The sequence below is a fragment of the Antedon bifida genome, chromosome 4 (assembly GCF_963402885.1).
Source record: "Antedon bifida chromosome 4, ecAntBifi1.1, whole genome shotgun sequence".
Taxonomy (NCBI): domain Eukaryota; kingdom Metazoa; phylum Echinodermata; class Crinoidea; order Comatulida; family Antedonidae; genus Antedon; species Antedon bifida.
The window spans coordinates 24,172,487-24,199,819 of NC_136229.1; the positions used below are offsets into that span (position 1 = coordinate 24,172,487).

The window sequence follows — 27,333 nt, forward strand, 5'->3', positions numbered from 1 at the left end:
ATCAAAGGTCCTTTCTTGGCAAGGTGAGCTCAGTGTCTTGTTAGTTAGGTCCAAAAATAAAAGTGTCGAAATGTTCTATATATGCGTAACAATGGATTGTTGCATTCTAACTAATTTGCTGAACAAAAAATAACATTACACATTTTTATTGATTTTAGTTTGATTAAATTTATTTGAATAAACTTGTGTATAACAGCTGCATAAAAAATACCATTACACACAAGATAAGAAATCCGATTTTGGTCCCTCCTTTGAAAGTTTAAACTAACAGCCTAAAAAAACTTTTAACATAAATAAATTCAGAAAAGCAATTTACTTTTATGGCAATGAAGCCAAAGTTAGTTCTGGTGGTATCATAAGTCGACATGACGTAGACAAAAAACCTCACAAACTAGTACCAATCCATGAAGCTTACACGGCTACATTTGTAAGAAGATTTCGATTTGTGTTGACCTAAAACATTTATGTAAATTAGGCAAATTATCTTAGTCGTAGCCTCTATAAAATAGATTTTGCTGACCATACAGCCAAGTGAAAAATGAATCGACAAAATTTGGTTGGACGACTTGATAAAAATTGCAAATATACATCTTAAATCCTATGTCGTAGGTCGTCACAAAACGATCATTATTTAAGGGTATATTACGAAATGGTAAAAACTAAGTTCCCACTTGTACGTAGCGCAAGCAATTTGATCAAATGGATGCGATGGATCTTTTGCTTGTGATTGGTCAACACACTTGCATTGCGTCCGCAAGTGGGAACCACGCTTACGCAGTTCATCTGGAGAAATTTTGTCAAAGTTCTCCTAAAGATTTACTGAAAAAATACCGAAAAATATAACTGAACATAACACACATTTTTAAACAATTTGATCAATTAATGGCAAAAATAACATTACTAAAAAAACCCAGTGTCATGGAATTTTAATACTAAAACCAGTAATATATGCTTTTTCAATAAACTATTATTTTCCAAGTAAAGCAAGTAATAAAAGTTGCATAAAGATCTTTCCTTCCATCATAAATATTTGTATATAACACTAAAAACTAGTTTGCTTTGTGTGAACAAAATTACCATAAAATAAACAAAAAGAAAGAAAATACAGAAATAGAAATGTTAACTTACAAATACAATAAAAGTCTGAATAGATTTCTTTACATCTTTTCAATAAAGTTTAATTAATTACATTTAATTTATGCATCACCAAATATACACGACATTTACATCAAGAGTTTTACTTATTTTGCTAATAAAATTCTGCTTTTTATACAGAAATAGTGAAGAGTCACCAATATGTACAGAGAATGATGAAAAATATAAAACAATATACTTGATAATACTATGAAGGAGTTCAACATAATTCATGCTTGTTAACAGTATAAATCAATAAAATAAATAATTTCAGGTTTTTGGACCAATAGAGCAACTATTTTGTAAATAAGTGTACTCCTCAAATTTACTTTATTAGGTCAAAGGTTAGAGAAGTCATCAGACTAGTTTACTCGCCGATAAAGGTTCACTTTTGGGACAAACAGAACTGATGTTAACCCAGTTTTTACTTTGTACTGACAAAAATTATCATAATACTTTTCAAAGAATGACCCCAGAAAAAGGCTAAATATATTGTGTCCATCACCTAATGGAGGGAGATTCTTAAAATGGAGGGAGAATATGAAGGGAGACCCTGTATTGTCATACTATTAGTATTACTAAAGTCCAATTATATTATTTACAGTACAACCCCCTTCTTTATTCAAGAGACAATCCTATTACAGGGACACTTTCCCATGAAACGGGCAATATATGTTTTAACAAACACTATTCAGGGGACGTTTTGGTGTGTCCCAGAATGTCTCTCACTTCTCTAGAATTTCATGTTTAAATGCAATATAAAGCTATGTCAGAAAAAATAAATATATTCTACAAATTCGTTTATGTAGGCCTAAAATTCAAGACAAAAATGAATATTGTTAAACCTATCAATAAATAATAATTTGTTCAAATAAAAGTTAAATAAATCTGTTTTTAATATAATTTACACAGAATCTTTTTATATGAATAAATAGTGAGTGAAGAAGTCTGTGAAGAAGTAGAGAAGTTGTAGTCAACAGCAGTAGGCTTTGATGAGGTTAACATATTAAATCATTTTACTACACAGTACATAGTACATTACTACACCAAATCATGTGATGGAATCTTCATCTTTAAGAATATTATTGGTTATTAAATAGACTGATTCAATTATCAATGTTTCTTGGTTATCGACTTCTTACTTTGCCAGAAGCGATTCTCGATGGTGACGCCATCTACCGACACGGACATCGTCTTTGACGGTATCTTGGCAAACTGTTTTCCACCCGAATTATATCTAAAATAAACAAATCATTTTTTATTTATTATGTATACATACATACAAGATGGTGGAAGGAGTAGGTGGAAGGGTGCTTGTTTCTTACGGTGTGTAGGAAGAGGGAATGATCGATGTTGTTTGTTATGCATCTATTTCTGATACGTAATAATTATTTATATGGTACCAAGAAAAAATACCCAATACCAAATGTATTCTTTAGGTTATTATAGTACAAAATGATTTTATTTCAAGTTTTCCTTTAAAATTTGATACGTAATAATTATCTATATGGTACCAAGAAAAAATATCCAGTAACAGAATGTATTCTATAAGTTATTATAGTAAAAAATGATTTTATTTAATGTTTTCATTTAAAATATGATACACAATAATTATCTATACTGTACTCACTTGTAAAGTCCACATATCATGTTTGGACTGATGTGCCTAGGCCCAACACCATACAGTTTGAATATCTCCTCTGTATCTGGTGAGAAGGAATATAAAGCACGGAATTGTAGTCCATGGTCACGGAATAAGATGAGGAAATGTTTGGCATCCGATTTGGCAACCTCCTAATGAAAGAAAAGTATTATTAAGAAACTTAAAACCAGACATATTTGGCCAGTCTTAAAGTGTCATTAAGTTTATTGTCCCAAATATCATGTAAAGCTCTGTCTACATTATCAAACTAGTTTGACAAAAAAGTGTGATGTGGCAATGCCCAAATATGGTAGTGATCATCATCATGTCCATATATGGGCACATCACATTTTGTTGTCACATAAAGTTTGATAGTGTAGACTGTTCTCTGTTGGTGGTCAGTCTCATTTCTTACAGTGAGCACACCCTGCATATGAGTTTATTTTCACTATTATTATTACCCTCCTGTTATTGGCGAATTTCTTTTGCTGTTGGCTGGGGTTGGAAATTTAAAAAAACTTGACGCTAACCTGTAAAACCTTTTCTTTCTGGTCTTTGTTGACGACTCCAGCCAGTATGCAGTGTGCAATGGCATTGGTTATAATGTGACGATTTGATTTACTTGTTGGCTTCACATACAGCCGTGGACCTACACAAAAAATGTTTACAATCAGTTTATGATATTCAAATATATTCGTAAATGCCCATGTTGACAAGAAATGACCATATTTGACAAGGAATGTCCATGTTTAAAAAGGGCCATATTTGACAAGACATTCCCATATTTGACAAGACATGCCCATATTTGACAAGGACTGCCCATATTTGACAAGGACTGCCCATATTTGACAAGGACTGCCCATATTTGACAAGGACTGCCTATATTTGACAAGGACTGCCCATATTTGACAAGGACTGCCCATATTTGACAAGGAATGGCCATATTTGACAAGGACTGCTCATATTTGACAAGGACTGCCAATATTTGACAAGGACTGCCCATATTTGACAAGGACTGCCCATATTTGACAAGGAATGGCCATATTTCTTTTTGATGACATGATGTTGCTAATTTTAATTAGATTTTTTTTTTCACATAACTATGATTTAATAAACAGAATGTCTGTATTAAGGATGAAAAGTGTTATAATAAAATATAGACACAACATAAAAAATAAAATAAAAAAAACAGTAATAACTTTACAGGAGCATGCCAAGGAAAACTGAAAATAAAATAATCTATTAATTAATAGAACAAGTTGTTAATAAAGAAAATAAAGTGATAAGCTTGTTAGCAGTTGAGACAATCAATAAACGAAGAATAGACACTGAAAAGAATGAAAATAGGGCCATCATCATGTAAAAATGATTCTACTGCAGTTATTGCAGTAACTACAGCACATTTTTTGAATGCAATAACATATGATTTTAGTTTGTTTTAATGTGTTTGAGTGTCCTAACAACAACCACCTAAAATCACTAGTAGCTAGCAGATATGAAATTAATTTGAATACAAATTTAATACTCCATTCTATAGGATTGGAGTATACGTGTGGACAAAAATGTAGATTTTTTTATATAAATTAACTTAAAATTTGAGGTTGATTCTGCCAACAGTGTGGTACAACAGTTTATGTTATATCTTTTAGCCAACTTGTGATTTAATTTATGTCTAGAATGATATAAAATTCCTTAGAGATATCAATCTTGTGTATTACAATCACAGTATAAAGCCAAGTCATGGAAAGTATATGGGGTTAAATACAATTACTATTGAGAACTATTTAAGCTCTGTCTACACTATCAAACTAGTTTGAAAACAAAATGTGATGTGACCAAATATGGTAGTGATATACCCAAATATGGTAGTGGTATGACATCATCATGTCCATATATGGGTACATCACACTTTTTTGATCAAACTAGTTTGATAGTGCAGACAGAGCTTTAGAAATGAATTTAAAAAAGCACAGCATTTAAACTACTGTATATCTAAAGGTCTGTCTACACTATCAAACTAGTTTGACAAAAAAGTGTGATGTGCCCAAATATGGGTAGCAATATGACATCATCGTGTCCATATATGGACACATCACTTATTTTTTTGGCGAAATATAAAGGTTGATAGTGCAGACAGAGCTTTAGCACAAAGTATTGTACAGAAGCAAGCATACAAACATAACATTTTTCATGCGATATAACACAACACAAATAAAGCAAAATTGCTTAGGGACCATGTCAAAATCATTCCACTGCAGTAACTATGTTTTTGCTATGTTTTATACAATTATTTAGCAAACTGTTTTGGAGTAATCATACACATTGTTTATTAAAGTGACTGCATCATAAACTTCTACATTAAAACAAACTAAATTATAGATTACTGCAATAAAAAAATGCGTTACTGCAGGAGAATAGTTTTGACATGACGTGATCCCTAAAATAAAAATTCCCACAAACCACTATAATCTAATGCTGAGCTAGTAGTATCTCCCGGCAGTGTACTGTTGTCTATCGGGAGTGGGCCTCGTAACCTAGGGGAGGGAGGGCGCCGTTGGAGTGCCTCCGAACGGCCATTTGTCTTCCTGCCGTTCTCATGCTTTGCTTGCTTATCAGTTGAATGGGGTGGATCTTCGATATAACTGCCAGCATATGATTTTTCATCTAAAAATGATTTCAGATAAAATCACCAATAATTAAATAAATTGCAATAGAGAAAACATATATTTTTATTCTCTCACTGCATATGAGTTATACTTTAATTTTAATACCAAATAACAAATTGTACAAAAGTAACACAAAACTACTTATTCATATATAAGCTTAGTTCTTACTTTAACGCAACACAATGACGTATGGCCAACGTATATTCAATGTGACCAATCACAATGCGATGGATCATCTGAACTGTCGCTTGTGAAAACAAACCAGTACCTACATCATTGTGTCGTGTCAAGGTGAGAACCAAGCTTTATGGTTGATACTATAATACATGACAAATTTAAATTAAGAAAAAGAAATTAGAGACCTATTCTAAAAAGGAATACTAATTATGGAGATTATTGAATATTCTAAGAGACCTACCCACAGCTTGTGACACATCACCACTAGAGATGGTATAAGATGTCTTGGTACTACCTGCAGATCAACAATAAACAATGCAAGCTGGGATTGGGAGCATCAGTACTTTTATAGTCTATTTTATGTTGTTAATAATTCTTTTTATACAGTATCAGATAATTGAGGGATAATTGGCTATTTCAGCAATGTACTCAAAAGGCAAAGCAGATGTTTTTGATAATATTATGGTGCATTTGCTACTAAACTTTGCTAATATTAATAAACCTGCATAAACCTCATATACATTTATTTTTTTATTTATACCACACCTCATATTTGAAATGTATTTACTAAGATAAAATGTAAGGGTTTTTTCTATATAAACACACTGATATGGCATACATGACCATTGTATCATACCTTAGGGTAAATACAGTGTCACAAGTGACATTGCTCCTATGATACAGTGTGACCCAATTATGAAATACTCACTTAGACCAAGAGGTACATCTTCATTATGAAATGTATATTTAGGATCACCCCGACTAGACTTTGGTCCTCCGTACGAATCGTCTATCACCCTGGACTTTGGGCGTGGCTTGGCCGACTTGGTTCTCCTCTCAACTCGAGGCTCCTGCAACAAACAAAAAAACGATTGTTATTCACTTTAATAGGGAGATAGATTGGAGGGGTGTGGTTGGATTTTTTTGCCATTTCAATTTTTTATTTTAGTAAATATACACAATACGTTAACATATACCTAAGGATAATTGGAAAATTAAATTTCTAAATACAAAATAAATACTTGAGGTGATGAGTTAATCATGCTAAATGCAATAGGGATTTGATCATTAATCCTAAATTAAAAATAATATTATAACAAGCAGAAAAACTGAAAGAAACAAATATAATAAGGAGTTGGACATGCTAACAAAACGAATAAAGGACCATGTCAAAATTAGTCTAATGCAGTTACTGCAGTAGCTACATTTGCTTAATGCCAAAACAACAAATGATTTTAGTTTTTAAAAGTTTTTATGAGAGAATTACTACAACAATTGAAATTGTAGTTACGGCAGGTGCAGTAAAGTAATTTTGACATGACCCCTAAGTATCCAATATAATAATGCTAAAGAAATCGACAGCTATAATATAAAATATACATTATTAACATTCACAATATATATAAAATTATAATAGCTCAGATGTATTGAGTCGGACATGGCAACTCAATTATTAACAAAAAATACAGCATTTAATTTAGATTGCAACAAATAAAGCAGTAACAATTAAGCAACAAACAAACTAAAAGAATAAAATCAAAGAAAGCTGAGTATCACTTGAATAACACTTGAATAAGAAAACCCTATTTGGAGTCGAAACCAAAATTACTGAGCCTACATACATTACAAAAGATCACATTTTATTATTATTTGGCATAATGATGGTGTTAATGTTAAGCCTACCAACACCCCCCCCCCCCCAAATAAAAGGTTTAAAATAATAACAACCCAGGAGCACACTAAGTACTGTACTAATATTTCAAGTTGAAAAATATTATAATTTAAAAAAACAACACCCCAAACACGCTTATTTTTCTTTTTTGTCCTCAAGCTTATAAACTCAAAGTGTAATAACTGTCGCACGACATTGTCCGAAGTGATCAGTCAAGCGTGAAGGGTATTAGATGTGTTAGACAAAACCAAAAGGCAAAATAAATCAAACATTTAACTCATAAAAAGAATAAGAATTCAAGATAGTTTGTTGCGAGTAATGTTACAAACCGTTGCTGGTTGTTTAGGTTTCGGAGCGATCCCTTTTGCCTCATCCTGTTAGTGGTAGAAAAACGTCCAATGGTTGTCAAACATTACAGTCACATGACATTGTGAGAGAGACATGTGACATGTTATCATATTACCAGTTTATTTCTATTATATAATAAAATATGTCCAATATTTTGAAAATAAAAAATCATGATAAAATATAAATTATTTAAGCTTTTTAATTTTTCTATTTACAATAGAAACAATAAAATATATTTGCATATAATGAACACAACTACATATAATCATGCAGAAATGTCAAATTTTCAGGGAAAAACACCAAACTAATGAAAAAATGTTTGCATTCACAGCTGATGAACAAGAATGAAAAACAAAAACTGGATAAAAAAGTCTTATCATACATAGTTCGGGGTCAGTTTAATCTTATACATAGCTGGGGTTCAGTTTACAAAGTCTTATCATACATAGTTTGGGTTCAGTTTACCAAGTCTTATACATAGCTGGGGTTCAGTTTACAAAGTCTTATCATACATAGTTGGGGTTCAGTTTACCAAGTCTTATACATAGCTGGGGTTCAGTTTACAAAGTCTTATCATACATAGTTTGGGTTCAGTTTACCAAGTCTTATATCATACATAGTTGGGGTTCTGTTTGCCAAGTCTTATCATACATAGTTGGGCCCAGAGCACACAAGTGTTCATAAAGCATTTTTTTTTCTAAACTCTCTCCTCTACATTAACTATCCTCGATTTTCTACTTTCTCACAACTTCAATATGCCATAGTACACAGCAGTTTACTTAATGATAAAGAGAACACACAGAATGAAGTTAAATATTCTTACCTCTTCTTGTTGTTTTCTCATTTGATATTCCAAGCGTATTCGTTCACGCCTTGCTTTATCTTCAGCTTTCTTCATTTCAATATCCTCCTGTTTTCTCCTATAAAAAGAATTTATGATTTTACTTGGTTTGTGAGAGAAGATACTGTAATTAAGACATGTTGTAATGCATCTAGATACAAAGGTTGCTATAAATCAATGAAGACAATCAATCAACTGTTGTGATTTGGTTCCAGAAGCTTTAGGCTGACAAGTCTCCCGGAGAGGCCAGATAGCCACATAGGCCTTAAGCCAAGTGGCTAATAAAGCTCTCCCTTAAATAATCACAAAGATAAACACACACACACACACACACAAGATGCTCTACACAAACCAAATCTTATTACAAGTCTTTGGGAAAAAAAATACCCTGGCATCTGACAGGATTTTAACCCAGTGTCCTGGGATCAGTAGCTGCAGAGCATCTAAACCAGCAAGCTACAGCACCACTTCCTAATGTTGGAACAATATCTAATAACTAAACCTTTACCTTTGTTCTTCTCTCTGCTTCTCCCTCTGTGCTTCTCTTTTTGCTTGTTTTGCCTTCTCTTGCTCTTGCCGCTTGAGTCGATTTTTCAAGAACTGATCTCTTTTCTTGGCAATATCCTCTTCATCTGGAGCCTAGAATAGTTTTAACGAGTTAAGCTCTGTCTACACTATCAAACTAGTTTGACAAAAAAGTGTAATGTGCCCAAATATGGCAGTGATATGACATCATCGTTTTTAATGATCCATATGACCAATATTCTGAACACATCGGGAATATCTATTAAAATTCACCTGAGCATGATGGGATTCCCTTTGATTCTTTTTGCAAATTTGCCTCATAGAGTAATATAACTTTACTGAGGGACACACAAGCTATGGCTTTGTAAGTCTCAACATCAAGGTAAATCAAGTTGATCAGTACTATTAAACTTGAAACATTTTAAAATTGATCTTGCACTAAAACACAATACCCGAGGGCGTATCCCCATACTTCGGTTTGGATTTAGCTTTGCAATATTTATTAGTTTGTTATTTTATCATATAATTTATGTAAATAATGAAAGCAATATTATGTTCAAAATGTCTTTATCAATGTAAAACTATACAATTTTATCAAAGTATTCAAACAAAGAACAATCTTTTAATGCAAAATACCATTTTATCATTATTATACTGATATATCTCAATATCTCAATATCACAAAAGAGAGAAAAAAAAAATACCTTTACCTTATTTTCTTCAATGACAAATCCAGCTGATTTATTATGTGAAGTATCAGACACTCCAGATTCATCAAGAACAGATGTATTTCCTGCTGACTGGTCATTTGGAGCAATCTCTTTGACATCTTCTACAGGCACTGGACTTGGTTCTCTTGGCTTTTCTATTACTTTCTTTTGAACTGGTGCTTTCCGCACTTCTACTGGTTCCTTCTGTACCTCTACTGGTGCTTTTTGTACCTCTATTGGAGCTTTCCCAACTGCTACTGGTGGAGGTGACTTTTTAACTGTATGATCTACTGTTTTTTCATTTTCGTCCATGTTAAGATTAATTGAAAATCGTTTCGGACGTGCTTTAACCTTTTCTTTTACTTCTCCATCCTCATTTCCAATTTCAAATTTAGCAAAGCGTTTCTTTTCAACCAATCCTTCCAACTTTGCCTCTTTTATTTCTTCTGTTTCTGAATCTTTCATTAATTTATTTTCTACAACTGGTTCTTGATACCCATCCACTTCTACCTGGTTTTGTTTACTACTTACCTTTGCTGCAACAGCTTGATTGTAAACATCATTTGATTTATTATTATCACCAGAAGGTGTTACAATTGCTTGTTCAACATATTCTGATAACCCATATATGGAATCATATGGAATCTTATTATCACTAATTAATCTATTTGTATCTATGGCATTATCTTCAATGGAATTTTTACTCGTAGCGGTAACATTTTCTCTGGGTGTGTGACTATCGGTAAAGTGAGCTTTTGGTACATCCTGCGATACTACCACATTTGAAGAGGGTGGTTCCGGATGCAATATAAATGAACCACCATCATTCCTCTCCTCAGATTGTTCTATATATTGGTTTCTATTGTTTAGTTGAGGTTCAGGTTGACTCAAGTAAAAGCCTTCAGAGTCGCTTGGCTTTGGTGGATCCTGAGGAAGAGGATCGTGGGCAGGAGGGTCCAAATAAAATCCACTTGATTTTGAATCAGTTTCTGTATTACTAACAGGTTCAGGTTCCTTTAAGAAGAACCCACCTGGAGAAGAGTCTGTGTTTGGCTTAGATTCTGGGCTAGCATGTTTAGGTTCTGGGCTAGCATGTTTAGGTTCTGGGCTAGCACGTTTGAATTCTGGGCTAACATGTTTGGGTTCTGTTCCAATACCATGAATTAATTTCTCGTGCTGTTGCGATAATCTCGTAATCTCATTTTGTAATTGCGAAATTTTTTCCATTGAGTTATTATACTGATCATTTGTAAGATGAGGTGAATGGGTTCCTGAACGTGGTCCTATAACACCTGTAGGATAGACATTGTTTCCAATAGGTGAACTCCTTGACGTAGGAACATTTTGTGGCGATGGATTCCTTATAGGTTCCTCTTTCAATTTATTTTGATTTTGTTTAGCTGCACTTAGATCTGCGAAAGTTATTTTACCTTGAGGTGGTGAGGCAGCTTGAACGTTTTCTGCTTGGCGGTGTTGATCATGATTATTGTCTTTGTTAATTATTTGCATGAAAGCGGCTTTTCCAACACGCTGTCGTTGTTTGCTAAAATTACGCTCAGCTGTTCGCTTCTCGCGATCAATATTACGCCGTTTTTCTTCTAATTGTAAACGTAACTGGAGCATTTCCGATGCAGAGGGTTCCCACGAATTGTCCAACTTTGTACCTGCATCAACAGAGGGTACAGAATCAGAGTCATGCTTTACTTTCTCAAGCCACGTAGTCATGCCATGCGGTTCACCATTTACAACACTTGTTACAACATCTACATGCATGGGTTCGAGTCTTTCAGTAACGTCTGGACGTGACACTATTATGTCATGATTCAATGACTCATGTCTATTAATTTGGTCATGTGACTGTGTCACTATCGGTGCGAATGAGGTCGCGACCTCATTGGCAGGCCGAGTTTCTTTGGTCAACTGTTCAGACTGTAGTTTGAAAGACTCTTTTTCGGGATGGGAGTATGTCACATGATCACTTTGTACATCTACACTATTACCTTGCCCGTAATTTCTATTCTCCCCTCCTTGATAATGGAATGGCTTTGTGAATCCAGATTGCATGCCTGAGTAACCCGAACTATGGTTAATGCCAGGATCCATGTCATGGGGAGGTGTCTGGTAGCGGTCATAAGCCTGTAATTGTAGTGGATCTGAAGATTGGCGTGCATGGACCACCTCTGTCCTGTTGGGCATACCCATCCATTCCTGTGACCTCCTATTTTGCGCTGGCATATAACCTTGTTGTGACATACTTTGTGCATTGTACCCTTTATTATTTACAGTGAAATTATCCCCTGTACCATGTCTTGAATAACCCCCATCACTAGTTCCTATTTGTTCTGTATCTGTGTTAATATAAAATGCTTCCCCACCCCTTGCTTTTGCCCTGTTTGGTTCTCCAGTATTCCATTGTTGCCTAGGTGCATCAAACACTCTCCGCTGTTCATTTAAATGACTTGGAGCACTTGTCATAGAACCCGTGCTCATTCCACTAAGAGGTGTAACAGCACCAAAACTATCTGGCGTACCAGAGGTTCCATGACTTCGATTCCAAGAAGTCATAACACGACTAGAATCGTTGCTACTTGTGCTCCGCGGGCTGTGACTGGAAGACGTTTCTCCGTATTCCTGTTCTTTATTCACATTGTTCACTTTTTCTTTTAAAGGTTTTACGTTCGCCGGCATGATTCCGTCTGTGTACATAGAATGACCTGGTGGCCTCATGTCTACAGACTGGACATCCAGACTGAGATTACTCCGTTGATCTTGTCCACCATATTGAGAATTATTCTGATATCTATGATCTTGTGGAACAGGTTGAGAGTGAATAAAGCGTTGTCTAACATTTCCTTTATTTCTGTTATCTACTCTAAATGTTTCTTTCCGTATAACATTTGCAGAACTTGGAACCATTGGATGAACTGGTTGTTGTCTTTCAACACGGAATGTAGATGTCCGAGCCACGGTTGCCTTCCTGCTTTCCTCGTTTTCATCTTGTCTGAAATATTCTGGACCTGTTGATTTACTTGCTAAGCTCTGTCCACTCTTACTTAAGCCATCCACTCCGCTGTCTTTTTGGTAGAGGGAGCCTTGCGAGGATCCCTTGGGTGACGTCAGACTCTGGATCTCCAGATCAGCCTCGTCCATTGGTTCCTGTACGTGTGTGGCTGAATCTGAAGGTAGTTTGTTGGCTGTCATTCTGTATGTTAGTTGATTGTTTATTGTATGGTCACCATCATCTAGATCACTATCAATGCTAACATTGGCAAGTAAGCTTCCACCTTTCTGGCTAGCGATTGGTACTCGATTCGATGATGTACTGTTGACAGAACAAAATAATCCTTAAAGGTTAATTTCTAGATGTTCAAATGGCTTTAATTTGAAACATTGTTTAAATTTACAAATGACAGCTAACCTATAAATGGCAAAGTCTAAGTATGTGTGTGGGTAATTGACATGTTGGCCAGCAAAAGCTACAGCTAGCAATGCTTCATTCTGAGCTAGACTAGTAAAATTGCATGTAACAAGGTACTCAAGAGGTAGCTAGCTCATTGGACTAGTAACTTACAAAGCTTCATTATTGTCCTGCCATGCTAGTATAGATTGCTTCACGGTGATGTCATCGATGCCTCGTTGATCAAGGATATCATCATGTGATCCGTACTGTTGGTGATGTCGCTTTGGTAATAGCGGTTCCCTTGATCTAACACAAAAGAAAATAAAGTTTGAAAATGTGCCCATATATGGACATGATGATGTCATATCACTACCACATTTGAGAATATCACTACCATATTTGCTCTACATAAAAAAGTAAAATCCAGACATCTGATAAGATTTGAACCAAGGACTGGAACCACTAATCTACAAACCCATTCTATAAAGCTTCGTTCCCACTAGGACGCAATACAAGGACATAATCGTAACACAAGTAATTTAACCAATCACAGGCGATAGATCATTCAAACTATTACTTATGATTGGTCAAATTACTAGCACTGGAGCTTAAATCCTTGCATTGCATACTAGTGGGAATCAAGCCTAAGCCTAAACTGTTATTATTCTATATACAATTTGTACAGTACTTACAAAGATTTATTGATTTCTGGATTACTTGTTGCATGCCTCATTTGTCCCGCTTGGAAACTCATTTTTGTTATGTTACTAATAGGAACTTGAGGCGTGTAGCGAGCAACAGAATCTGGAGAAAGAAAATAAGCATACAAATATGCAAACTTAGTTCAATTCAATTTTTCAATTCAATTCATTTATTTTCCAGAAGACATTTAATACAATCAAAAATACAAACACTAAAAAAAAACTGAGACCAGTCTGGTGCAGACAAAAACAACAAGTTAACAGCAAATGACATTTATAGTTTGGGATTGTAGCCAAGGGGAACAGGAGTGGCATATCTGATGGTAGATCGAATATTAAGTAAAAGTAAGTACAGTAACCATTTTATCAAGTACACTTTTAAAATGTTTACAGATATTAGAAAAACCATTAAAACAATTTATTTAAATTAAAGACTTACCTTCTTGTTGGTACATGTACAAAGGACGAACCCAGTCAGGTGATTCTACTTCTGTTAGGTAAAACAGTTCAGCCAAAATAGCTAGGATGTTAGTTTTTAACTTAGGGTGTGAGTAAAGGAGATCCTCGAAACAGAAATGGAACGATCCTGGTGCGTAGTGATCTAGGAAAGCTTTCACTAGTTGTAGGTTGTGCATGGATTCTGCTAGTGACATTGTCTTGTTTAATGAGATATCTGAAATACAATTACAATATTTATAATATCATTGTCATTTTTTTATAATGTCATTTTCAGATTTAGATAAAACCAGCCTACTGTACCTTCAAAGTCCACCCCCTGAGGGCAGTAGAAGTGAATGAGCAAGGCCAATGAGCATCCATCTCCAATGTCAGTCAAGAGGTTGTCCATTAGGGGTATGACTGGTAAGTCTTTAGGTGGCAGGTTGGGTCTTCTTAATCTTATCTGTAAATAGAAAACCATTGCAATACTATATTGAATCTGTAATGTTTAAGACTGGTCTTGTTCTAAGGGTGGTCATTAATATTACTGATCATACAGTAGCTAGCTTGATGCATTTCCAATATCTGGGATGTGCCTCTAGGCACTAGCATTTTTCGCCTGGTGGCACAAATACATTTTTACCTCACTGAAAGAATTCTATGTAATTAATTTTAAAATGTTTACAGTAAATATATTAGCGTCTGAGAACATGTTGAGTAAAACTAGTTGCTCCAAACTTGAAAAAAAATTTGTGTATAAAAAAAGTGTGATGTACCCAAATATAGTAGTGATATGCCTAAATATGGTAGTCATGATATGACATCATCATGTCCATATATGGGAACATCACAGTTTTTTGTCACATGAAGTTTTGCTAGGCAATGAGAAAGGGGTATAGTCAGGCAAATTCTCTTGTAAATGCATGCATGCATGATGCGAATGTTAAGCTTGCAATTCTGTTTGGGACAAAATAGTCATTCCTGCCTTACCTTGTGCATGGGGTTATCAATGTAATGCTGCTGTTGTTCTCGTAGTCTTTTCTCCATTATCTGTTGTGTTGTGTGTGCGACCTTATTCAACCAGAATAACAATCCATCCTCAAGATCAAAGGGCAACTCACTGGATGCATTGAAAGTGGTGAACTTTCTGTAAATTCAATAGTAATAAATTCATAAATAAGTGGAAAGTATTATTTCTATTTTCACTGTATTACAGAATTTGCCAATGATACTGGATGAGAACACCACAAAATAGAGAATTATGGAGTAAACTTTGCCATGCAGTGGGTTGAAATAATGTCGATGATGATAATGATGATAACTGGACAAAAATAGTTACAGTACTGAGCATTGGATAGAAATTGTGCTAGCTCTGAGACAAAAATACATAATAAAAGATCAAATCTTTTGAGGTTTAAACAGTGAGACATAGATATTAGCATTATAGCATCATCCTGTCCATATATGGGTATTGCACAAATTAGGTAAGCTTGCAGTCCCCACAAAATGCCCTCTATAGTCAAATAGAAGCATGGAGTCATTCAAGCATAAACACGATTTAAACGGTCTGCATACAGGTTGGGCAATCATGTATATGACAAGCATTATCCTCAAAACAATGACAATTTAAGCTAGGGACAATTTAAACAATAGATTATACAGGACGTTTTCAATGACATTGGAATCAAACTACATCTATGGCCTGATGTTTTGACTACTCAGGACTGGACTGAATTAGCTCCAGCAGCCTAAACATCATCTACACTACTTAGCCATGTCTAAAGCTCTGTCTACATTATCAAACAAGTTTGAAAAAAAAGTGTGATGTGCCCAAGTATGGTAGTGACATGCCCAATATGATAGTGATATGACATCATCGTGTCCATATATGGGTACACACATTTTTTTTTCCAGATACAGTTTGATAATGTAGATAGAGCTTAATAAAAGTCTAAATGTGTTGAGACTGCATAATTATTGGATTATGTATTTTACTTTTTGTAATATTCAAAGCAAAATAACTAGACCCAATATAGAATATTAACAGCATCATCCAACAAAACAATTCATTTATTATAAAAATAGAATATATTTTATGAATGATAGGTTCATAGATAATGTCAAACACATTACACAATACTAACCCTTTAACTAATCCTATAGTCAAAGTGTTGAGACATTAAAAGCTGTTAAAACACCTACCTGACAGCATGGACTATTTTATCAACAGTGACAAGCTCAGATGCATAAGCCATCATCAAGGCGTCCATCATAGCAAGGTGGGCGGGCTAGACAAACATAATTTATGTAGTTAATTACACGCTAAAACAAATGTCAAAGAAACAGTACAGCTAGCTCATTATTACATATTGCATAGGAGTGACAAAGTAAAGTGGATTAGACTATGTAGTTAATGTATGTAAAAATGACAAACTATACACAAAATAATGTATAAAATACTCTACTGTATGTATTAATCCTTGCAATATATTAAAAACAATTTAATGGATCAAAATGCATTTTAATTTTATCCTAAATATATTAGAAATAATTTAAAATTGTATTTTATTTCTTGAAATGTTTCATTTGGAAAATTTACTGGGTTCCAAAAGTGTCCCCAAAATAGGGGTTCTACTGTATACGTAATGTATCTACTGTATTTAATATTTATTCTGAAAATAAGTGTTTGGGTTGACATTTAGTTTGGAACATCAGTGCTCAAGTTGACTGTACCCCTGTCTTAAATGTTTTCACACTTGTTCCAGCATGGTTCAGGTCGGGTGCCGGAAAATAAAATCAAACGTTAATGTTTCGTTTTCATGTGACTACACGCATATCAATTTCCGCATAGCTGCATCGTGAAAACTTTGACATTCAATTTGATTTTCCGCCGCCGGACCGGAACCAAAACAGGCCCTTTAGGTATGTACTATATATAACCAGTGCTAAGTTTACAACAACTAAAGTACTTGCTATGACATTCCGAGCTGTTTAGAGAAATACTTCCCCCTCTTCATAAGCCAGCTCGGTCTCTCAGATTCAACCGATTTCTAGAAGTACCTCATTGTAAAACCAGCAGACTTAGGTCGTCTCCAGTTCCCACCATGGTGGATATAATTAATAGGCATCACTAGCTCTTTTTTTTAGATATGTTATAAGTGAATGTTTTAAGGTTTTTTATTCATGTATGGTTTATAATTTTATGGTACGATATCTAATTTTAATAAGATGTTTCTATTTTTATAGCAATTTTAACTAATTTTTATTTATTTGTAATACAATTCATTTCAGTCTTTGACTGTCGTTTTGTAATATATTTTTATATACCGATTAAATAAATAAAAAATAAATTCTCACAACTTACTAATTTTATCTTGGCAGTTTGCGATAGTACAAGATCTGTTACAGGCTGATCACTCTCGTCCAAGACATAGATGCCCCTACGTGACAGGGCCTGCATTACACTCATATGGGTTGTCCAGGGCTGATCTTTGCTGTTGAATACTTGTTGGCCAGCCTTGCAATATAGCTCACTGGAGCCTAGAAGTTTGATGATCAAGGGTTTAAGGTGATCGTTCCCCTGTGAAAATGAAATTAAAAATCATTTTATATGATTTGAATTTATTAGGAAAATCATTATAAAAAATACATGGAAAGTGATAAAATAAATTACTGACATTACAAATAAATACATTTATAAAAGATAGACCAAAAAAGCTTATAGCTAATATTTCATTTATTCATGTTTAATGGGCAATCGAGCAATTGCAAAAAAAAAGCTTATTTAATGATATTACAGTATGATTGATGCTGCTACAGAAAAAGATGATGAAATGGTAACGACAAAACAAGGATGAAGATGATGATGATGATTATGATTATGAAATGAGTGGACAGTATTTAACAATGCTGGACATGATGAAGAAGATGATGATGATAGATTACATAATTATACAACTGCCCTTTACCCTCCTGTTACTGGCAAATTTCTTTTGCTGTTGGTTGGGTTTAGAAATAAAATAAAAAAATAAAATAGTTGACGATAGTATTATTCATCTGCTTATTATTAAGAGGAAATTAAATACTGTCTAAACCAGACTTCATCTTACAACTGGCTATGTTGTACAGTACAATGATTGCTCTGACATCAAGTGATCTGTCACGCTACAATGCACATTTTGATTGGCTACTACCATAGGGAGTTGTAATTTACAAGGGTTATGGCACGGTATCTGTTATTTTTTATTCTACTGTACTGTACTTCATAGCATTTTTATTTACTTTCTTTACTTTATTGTATGATGTACTGTATATTGTATTTTCGTATTAGTTTTAGTATATGTTGATGTTATTTTATATTTAGTTAGTATATATTATTACTATAATTCAGTTCTTCGAGCTTTTTACATTTACATCTATATTTAATTGTTGAATCAAATATACCGAGATAATGATGACATTGACAATTTTATACTGACATACACTGTAGGCGAATCTAACACTCCGCCCAAAATTTTGAAAATTACAATGCAAAAAATACTGTACTGTAGGACATAATTATTATGTTAAGCCACTAATTTTTGTCCAGTATTTTACCTTTTTATCAAATTTTTAAAGCATTGTTGACTTACATCTTTATCTTTGAAGAACGGGTCATCAAGGTCAGGTGGAAGTTGTCCAAATCGATAAGCTTGGTGAATCAACCAGAGTAACGACGCCCTCGTCTTGGACTGAAAAGACAAAACACAGAAAGTTACATCATGTGAATATAGTCTTATTCGATGAGTGTTTACTGTTTAGTGTATACTGTATTCATATTCAAATTGTAGTTAAAATAGTAGAGTAGAATCTTATTTTTTCAGACTATGCCAACATTTTGGCAACTAGACCATTGGGTTAGCTGAAAGTATTGCCCCTTAAAACGAAAATTAGCTCTCAGGTGCTGAGAACTAGTGCTAAAACAAGATAAGTTTGCTAGTATTATTCATACCTGTAGAGGTTTTCATTGTATTTTCTAGGCCAGAAGTATTACATACTATGGGATAGTAGTATTAAATCTACAATAATCCTTTTTCTGAGTCCTAAATAAACTTGCATTATGTGAGCTTAACATAAAAATCATTATTTTAAGTAGATAATGTACTTGGCTTCTTTTAGCAAAGCACAGCCTTAAAAATAGTCTCAATATCATATAGAATTTCATCATCGCATAAATTTAAATAGTAATATTCCTAATGACTAATAATTAATATGAACTGCTCGTCATTTGAAATTATAATTAAGTACTGCACAGCGTCAGTCATATGACTGTTATTGTTTTGTATAATGTTGATGTATAATTATTATGATTGCATTTTGTAAGATTTTTAACTTCAAACAATGCAGATTTTATAAATGGAATAAATACACAGTCTGTATCAATACATTTATTGTTGTTTAATCGTTGGATGATCAATGATATTGTTCAAAAGTCAAGTGATCACTTCCTCTATAGCTATTTCTGTGGTACATTGGCTACTACTACTGTATTACATACATACAGGTAGGAGCCAACTCCCAAAAACCATTTCAACAAATGCTGATTCATACTGTACGTTAATGACCCTGCTTTGCTTATTTTGGAGATGGGCGGATTTATTGATAAATTACAGGTACAGTAATTAAATCAGTATTTAAACAAGGTTGACCAAAACAATCAACTACCATAATTGCCTGGAGATGTTTGAACACTTCTAAAAGGATCATGTGAAAATGAACTACATTTTTTTTACTGCAATAATATTATTATGATGTTTCAATGTACTGTACAGTATAGTAGAATATAGGGAATTTTTCCAAAATGGCCAAAATATGAGAGGCCCTCTGTGACTTACTGTGTATGATAACTACCCCCTGCACTCCTACTTCCCCCAAGCCTGAAAAAATGTTCAGAGTAAAATGTACTGTAGTTTTACTGCAGACGAATAATCTTGACATGGTCTCTTAAAAATTCCAGATTTTGGTAAGACAACAAAAACTGTAAATTTAATAATATGGACTTTCTAAAAATTGAAAGGCGAGCTAAAATATATTCTGATCATATTTGATTAATTCACTCCACAAAGAATAAACATTTTTTAGAGCGTGATAGGGTACGCGATACAGTAGCTAGAAATATAATTTAATTATTTTGTAAGCATTGATTTGTGAAAGATCAATGTTGGCTGCTGTGGGAAGAAGAGAGAATTATCACTATAGTAAACTAACAGTAAGTACCGGCATTACTATGCATGCCACCATTTTGTACATACTAATATTTGTACTGTACATAAAAAGAGTACAATGATCTATGTTTACTCAAATTGGTATTAATAATTATACTGTACTGTACATCTCATATAGAATTAATAATAAATGAAAATGGTAAAACCAGAAATGTTATCCAGGAATAAAATGTTAAAGTAAATATAGGTACTGTACTTGGCAAACTTGAATACAATGACAAAATGTTATATAATAAATAACAAAAAAGGTCGACGTTCGGGAAAATACTGATATTTGATCAACCAATTTAATTAATACCAGACGAAACATACAGGACTTTACACTTAATTACTGCAAACTGGGCTAAATACTGTACATACTGTTTATTTTAGGGGATTTGTAACCGACTACATTATTATATACCATTCGTTGCAACTGGCTAAACTTGAGAAAGGATTTGACCTCAGGGGTGGTACTGTATGTGATATTGTTGCAAACTATAGGCTACTGTCAAAACATGCTTATTCAGTAGAAATTGGTAAATAATTTCTTTTTGTTATAATTATGTAATCAATAAGAAATGTGAGCTGTTTGAGTAAATAAAAGACAGTTTGCAACTGAAATCCAACTCATCTCTCTGTTTACACAGTATCTGTATACCTACTGAATATTTCTTGTACTTTTATTCTCATGGAGAAAAAAGTTGAGATTTATCCATGAGGGTTTTATCCATTAAATAATCATGAGTACTCGAAAATTTATGACTCAACAAATGTGGTTTGAAGGATTTTCAAATCCATCCAGATATTATTAAATACCGCGTGTATGTACAGCACTGTACATGTACCTGGATAGTCTAATGACAACATACAAAACAGTTGTGTAATTATACTGTATGTATGTGTAATGCAAGATTTCCCTACTAATAACACATGACTCACCATTTCCCAATTTACATTTGGCTTTACTATGTGAGCTTATAAAATATCATGAAATTCAAATATCATAAATCAAGTTACTCATTGTCAGTTGATTTAATGTAAATGCATGGTTATGTTTTAAGGCATCACTCTTGACTGTCAGGGTCTTTGCATGATCAAATTAGAAAATACAGTATATTAAAAACTAATCTGTTTATTAGAAAAGAATAATATGTACTACAGAAATTTAAATAGTAAAGGGTGAAACATACAATAAGTGTTGCTTTCATCTATCAACTTAATGCACAGAAAAGTTTAATTAATTTTTTGAGAAGGCCAAATTTTAAAATGCATCATAAAATCGGACACATGATGCCAGCCTGGGAAGTGTCTCTTTGGGTGACCAGTTGATTAGCATAAAAAGTACAAAAATAATTTATTAAATTAAATGAAACTTCCTTGGACTCTCTATCTTACTGTACCCTAGCCATCATCAAAAGCATTGGTGGTTTACTGTAGGTGTTCATAAACTTGGTCATCTGGAGGTTGTGGGTACATGTCCACAAATGTTCTTTATAACTGAATATGTAGTTACTTAATTACAAATATATCAAAGATTAAACTTGAACTTACATAGCTCTCTACATAAAGCTTATTATTATAGAATAAAAATTCATCATTGACATTACACTTTTTTTTAAACTTTCACTTTTAAAATTTCAACCTGTTCCATAAATGATCACATTCCAGTGGTGATTTGGTTGAGTTTCTTCTTCATGCATGTAAATACTGTAATAATCACAGTAATTGCTGTAACAGTACACATCAATGATACTCATTAGCGTAAATAAGCATACTGTACATTGGTAAATTTAAGGATGTTATGGTATTTAGACAGACTTCAGTTACTGTTCATTATAGCTGCCTCCTTCTGAAGACACATGGCCATGTCTGAAAAGTTGACTTCACTGCTGGTGTACTTGAGATCAAGATCAACGTTTATACCATGCTACAGTATACACTATACACAGTGGGTGCAATCAGTGTTTTATTAATTATTATTCATTAATTATGATTATTAAGCAATTCAATTCATGTAGGAGCAAATGAATGAACAAAACTTCAGAGTTTACACACACACACCATGGTTACAGTACCTGGATAAACCGACAAGCCCTTTATGAAAAGACAATACTGTACAAGACAATATGAAAAGAATATTAGCGAAACGCGTATAAAAAAAAAGATGCCTATATGGTACGTTGGGATGCTCTCACTAGAGGTGAGTGCAAAAGCTGACTCATTGGCAGATAGGGTAATTCCACTAAACTTTCATATTTTGTCTCCCACTTTATAAGGAAAGGGCTAATGTCGGTTCATTCAGATAAGTGGCATTCAGACATTACAATTTGTGTATAGTGTACACAAGCAGAAGAATTTATGTTTTGTGTTCAATTCAATTGATACTGCATATTACAGTACAGTACAGTCCTGTACATTATGTTCTATAGGTATGCCATGGTTACAAAATTGTGCATACCTGTATGGTCTGATTGAAATCAAACAATGAATGGCAATCTAGCAACATATAATCTAGGTCAAATTGATTACAATAAGTTCAAATTTGATTGGCCAATCAATTCATGATTTATTCAATTTATTAAAAACTAAATTATTCATATTTTATTGTGCTATTCAAGGACCTGTCAATCTATTGATTTTGTATTAACATACTGCAGACATGTTAGAAATCTATGTCAAATACTGTACATCCATAGATACTGTTTTAATATCTCAATGTGACAGTGTTTAACTATAATATGCTACTATGCTTGTACTGTACTGTTGCAGACATTCTAAATCATACTGTATTTTTTACTACATTTATGGAAACACAGCACTACACCCACCTACAGTATATAAGAAACTGTGACAGTACATTAAAATGTTTTCTTTTTTGCACACACACATAACTTCTCAACACCCATCCCTTGCAATGTTTATCACTTTTGATTGCAGATATTCTGTAAGTGTAACACAGCACTGGTACATGGTATAAAGCTGTGTTAAAGTTTGATGTTATTATAGTGCATGGGACTGTAGTTTGCATAAAACAATTATTTGAAGCTTTTTAAACTGTAAACCAATTCTGAATTAATTTTAAAATGTAGACAAAGGAAGTTTCAGAAAAATTAAACTGAAGTAAAAGTCAAATACATTTGTTTGCTAAGACCTGCAACCACTAAAGTAAAACATGTGACAGTCTATTTGACTAATGAAATATTTCCCTATTATTGTTAGACGATTGAATACCATGATATCTATTCACAGTGCTTGTGATACAACAAATAAACAAGATAAACAAATCAAAATGTGTCTTTTTGTTATTATATAGCATGACAATCATACATCAGAGAACATATACATTAATGCGCTTATTAAGTGTGAACACGGCTTCAAGAATGGCTGGACGAATTTGGCTAGGTCGTCAACGACGGCGTGTGATTGAATATTCAACAGCTGAATTCACTTGCATACTCTATATAGCTATCCATAATAAATATTTACACCTTTAGTTACATTGATGGTTAAATGAGTAATGCAAAATCTATTTTGGACGATTTGATACGATTTATAACAAAATGAGTTCTATTTTTAAAATTTGTCACTAGAAACACAAAATGAGTTTGAATAAAAAAAACACTGTTGGTGATAACTACTGTATATTTCAACATACTTTTGTACACATACAGTACAGTACATGTACTGTGTATACTACAATGTAATGTAATATACTGTAGTGTGGGTTTTATCTACTGCATGATTGATAGTAGTATTATAAAACACTGGCACTAATCCAGTATGTATTAGTTCTATAGGATGATTAACGAATGAACGATAATACAGTAGTAAAATACATTTGGTTTGGAGAAGGTTTGCGGAGGTTTTTAGGGTTTGCACAGTTGAACAATGTCGCATTTTTTCTACAGTCAAAACAAAAGAACTTTTAGAATAGTTTTCATTTCTCCATAAACCAATTCTCTACCAATATTTTCATAAATCAAATGAAATCACATATCAATAATTAATATGAAAATTTAAATACCTTTGTCACATTGTAGCTATCAAATGGTATCAGCTCAAAAACGCTTTCAGAGGATGAATCATCCAAACCATTGGTTTCATGTTGACCACCTTCCATGCTGTATGGCATGTGTAGAGATTGTGGGCGTCGTTTAGGGGGCTCTACTACTAACTCTCTCGACCTGACACTGGGTTTATTACCACTAGAGTCTACAGATTAAAAAAATAAAGTTGCACGATTAATTACTAGGCCTATATGACCTAGCTAGGGCCAGGCCCCACCCAGCAAGGTCTAGGCCTACATTATACTGTACAACGCCAACCAACCAAAAATGCACAGGATTCAAGAATGAATACCTTTTACTTTTTTAGGCTTTTTTTTAAAATTTTAGTTAATCCTACCTTCTTGCCTTATCGTTAGTAATTAGTACCTGGACTTAGGCTAGGCCTATACTATCTAGGGCATACAGCAGTTTCTAGGCTTAGCCTAAGAAGCTCAGTTATTATACGCAATAATTGACATTACTACTAGGCCTAGTCAAGGCTAGGCCTGCTAGACGGCGGCGGCTGTTCTCTGAACAAACCCGCCCAAAATGAGCGAATGCCTCGGGTGACACTTTGCCACCAGCTGCAGCAGCAGGCAGCTTAACTCTTCACTCAATGCATCGGAATTTACTACTTGTAATTACAAAATACGAGCTTTCTAAATTCTAAAATCTCTTACCTACTTTATCTACTGTTCATTTTTAATCAATAAATGTAATATTTAATCCAAAACAACGAGGAATATAATATTAAAATCTGCTGTATAATTTCCATCGTATGTTAAAGATAACCCCGTTCAATATTTTTTATTTTATTTTGATGGCACATTTTTAAGTATAAGCGCATGCGTAAAAACATAATATTGGTGGCGCTATATTGAAAAAATGAAATATCACAGTCTAGTAACATCCACAAACTTTTCCCTGATGAACTTTAATAACATTTAGAGTGCATAAAGGTTAACAAAAATCAAATTGAATATTACTAATAAACTGAAGATACTAAACCTTTCATGTATATTTCCATTGATGCCCTAAACGAATCCATGACGTCACTTTTCCTAGGTGTTCTTGCACCATCATCATAAGAAGGACTTGCTTGAGACCTTGATGCAAGACCAGAAGGTGGTCTGCTTACAACACCATCAGCAACCAATCCGTCATGACTCTTTACACCAGATGATGAAGACGTCGACGAACTATTTTGTCGAAGAATAGATTTCCTTGATGAGGCCCTACTGGCACTTCCTGAGCGTGGTCTCGGGTATGACCATTCTTCTCCGGAATTCTGTTTTTCGAATGATTTTGATTTCCTTTCAAAATATTTATCTTGTCGAGATCTATTGATAAATTCCTCTTTTCTGTGACGCATATCCCGAAGTGTCACGCCTCTTTCCAAAGAGTCCATTTGATAACCTCTTGCATCTTTATCGGGAGTTAAAGGAGTGATTGTCTTTGGCGAATCAAATGTCTTCCACTCATCAGGCGGACTAATAATCTCTTCTTGGTTTCTTTGCGACAAGTCAGTATAAGATTTCGACAACGCCGTGTTTCGTATATTTAGTCTCTCTATAGAATTTCTACTTGACATATTCCTATCTTTTGATAACGATTCATCGTAGATATTTTGTAAAGAACTACTTTTCTTAATTCTATATTTCTTTTGCTTTGAATATCTACCACCTTTCTTCCGTGCTTTTGATACCTCAACATTTTGTTGATTCAATGACATCATATAGCGCTCAAGATCCTCCGCACCGCGTAATTCCTTCGGACGCGAAATAACGTCATCATCGTAAACCAGTTCATACCTCTCATGTGGGTAATAAGACATGACGTCATCATCATTATCATCAGGCATCAACAGACTGCTATAATCCACTAATGTTACCTGTCGCACCGGTATTTTGTCGTCTGCTTTATTAATATCGACACGCTGTTTTTTAGTCTCGGTGGATTTGGAGACTAATTTTGAGAAAAACGTTTTAAGTGACATCTTGAAAGATACGTTTTGTAACAATTCCTACGATAAAAATGATGTACGTTAGGCCTACGTCATTTTGCAAGCCTAAAAAATTCAGTTGTAAACTCGATTTCTAGGCCCTAATCTTCATCTTAGACCTATTGAGAATTATCACTCCAGGTTACACACAGCTAGACACACATTCTCTTTGAATAAAATCGTAAACGGTTTACTGTATTGATGCGATGACACAACGCTAACAATCAACAAGACACATTTCAATAAATTAAAAACTGGACGAATCTAACATCCTAGATGCATCCTAGAGCATTTTTAGGCCGACAGGTCTTCATCATGAGGTAGGGCTACAGGTGGCTAAAGAAGGCGTGGTGACTCCATCAAAACAACTAATGATACATGATTCGTTGGCGGCCCAGCTAGCTATTAACAAACATGCATAAATAACGTAAAAATTGACGAATACTACAGCTGTTAAAAATATGACAGCGTGCTGTAAAAATCCAACATGTGTTGCAGTTATAAAATATAAAAAGCACAAAAGGTGTGTATAAATTTAAAGCTAAATAGCTAAACACGATAGACTAAAAATGAGTATTCCTCCACAACGTTATTATTGAAGTATTAGTCAGTTCCATTGTGTACGCGTGGAATATAATTAACAAAGAAATGGTGTTGATGGTAATCAGGCGGAATAGATACATCGATTTGGAGTTAGGATATACCAGAGATAAAAGACTCCACAGTTAAACCCTACAAAATACTAAAAAGTCCCACTGATAGTCAAACTAATGAAATACATAAGCC

At 33.9% G+C, this 27,333-nt stretch overlaps 2 protein-coding genes across 7 annotated transcripts in view; both read right to left on the bottom strand.

Annotated features, from left to right (window-relative positions):
- Positions 1–27,333, bottom strand: part of LOC144841510 (stromelysin-1-like) — a 66,021-nt gene that overhangs the window by 19,174 nt on the left and 19,514 nt on the right. The gene's annotated exons all lie outside the window — the stretch shown is intronic.
- Positions 155–27,165, bottom strand: LOC144841328 (calmodulin-regulated spectrin-associated protein 2-like). 6 transcript variants are annotated; one of them, XM_078697623.1, is made up of 20 exons: positions 25,554–26,826; positions 24,524–24,711; positions 18,886–18,984; positions 17,619–17,834; positions 16,457–16,542; positions 15,245–15,401; positions 14,576–14,717; positions 14,256–14,489; positions 13,808–13,919; positions 13,287–13,421; positions 9,716–13,037; positions 8,989–9,119; positions 8,463–8,559; positions 7,621–7,665; positions 6,329–6,470; positions 5,861–5,914; positions 5,237–5,440; positions 3,307–3,425; positions 2,765–2,928; positions 155–2,371 (listed from the first exon to the last, which is right to left on the bottom strand). In XM_078697623.1, the coding sequence occupies exons 1-20, from the start codon at positions 26,539–26,541 to the stop codon at positions 2,248–2,250; spliced, it is 6,759 nt and encodes a 2,252-aa protein (XP_078553749.1). In that variant the 5' UTR covers positions 26,542–26,826; the 3' UTR covers positions 155–2,247. The 6 variants fall into 6 exon arrangements, with proteins under 6 accessions (XP_078553749.1, XP_078553754.1, XP_078553750.1 ...); XM_078697628.1 differs by lacking the exon at positions 25,554–26,826 and adding an exon at positions 25,230–25,332; XM_078697624.1 differs by lacking the exon at positions 7,621–7,665 and having other exon boundaries at positions 25,554–26,827.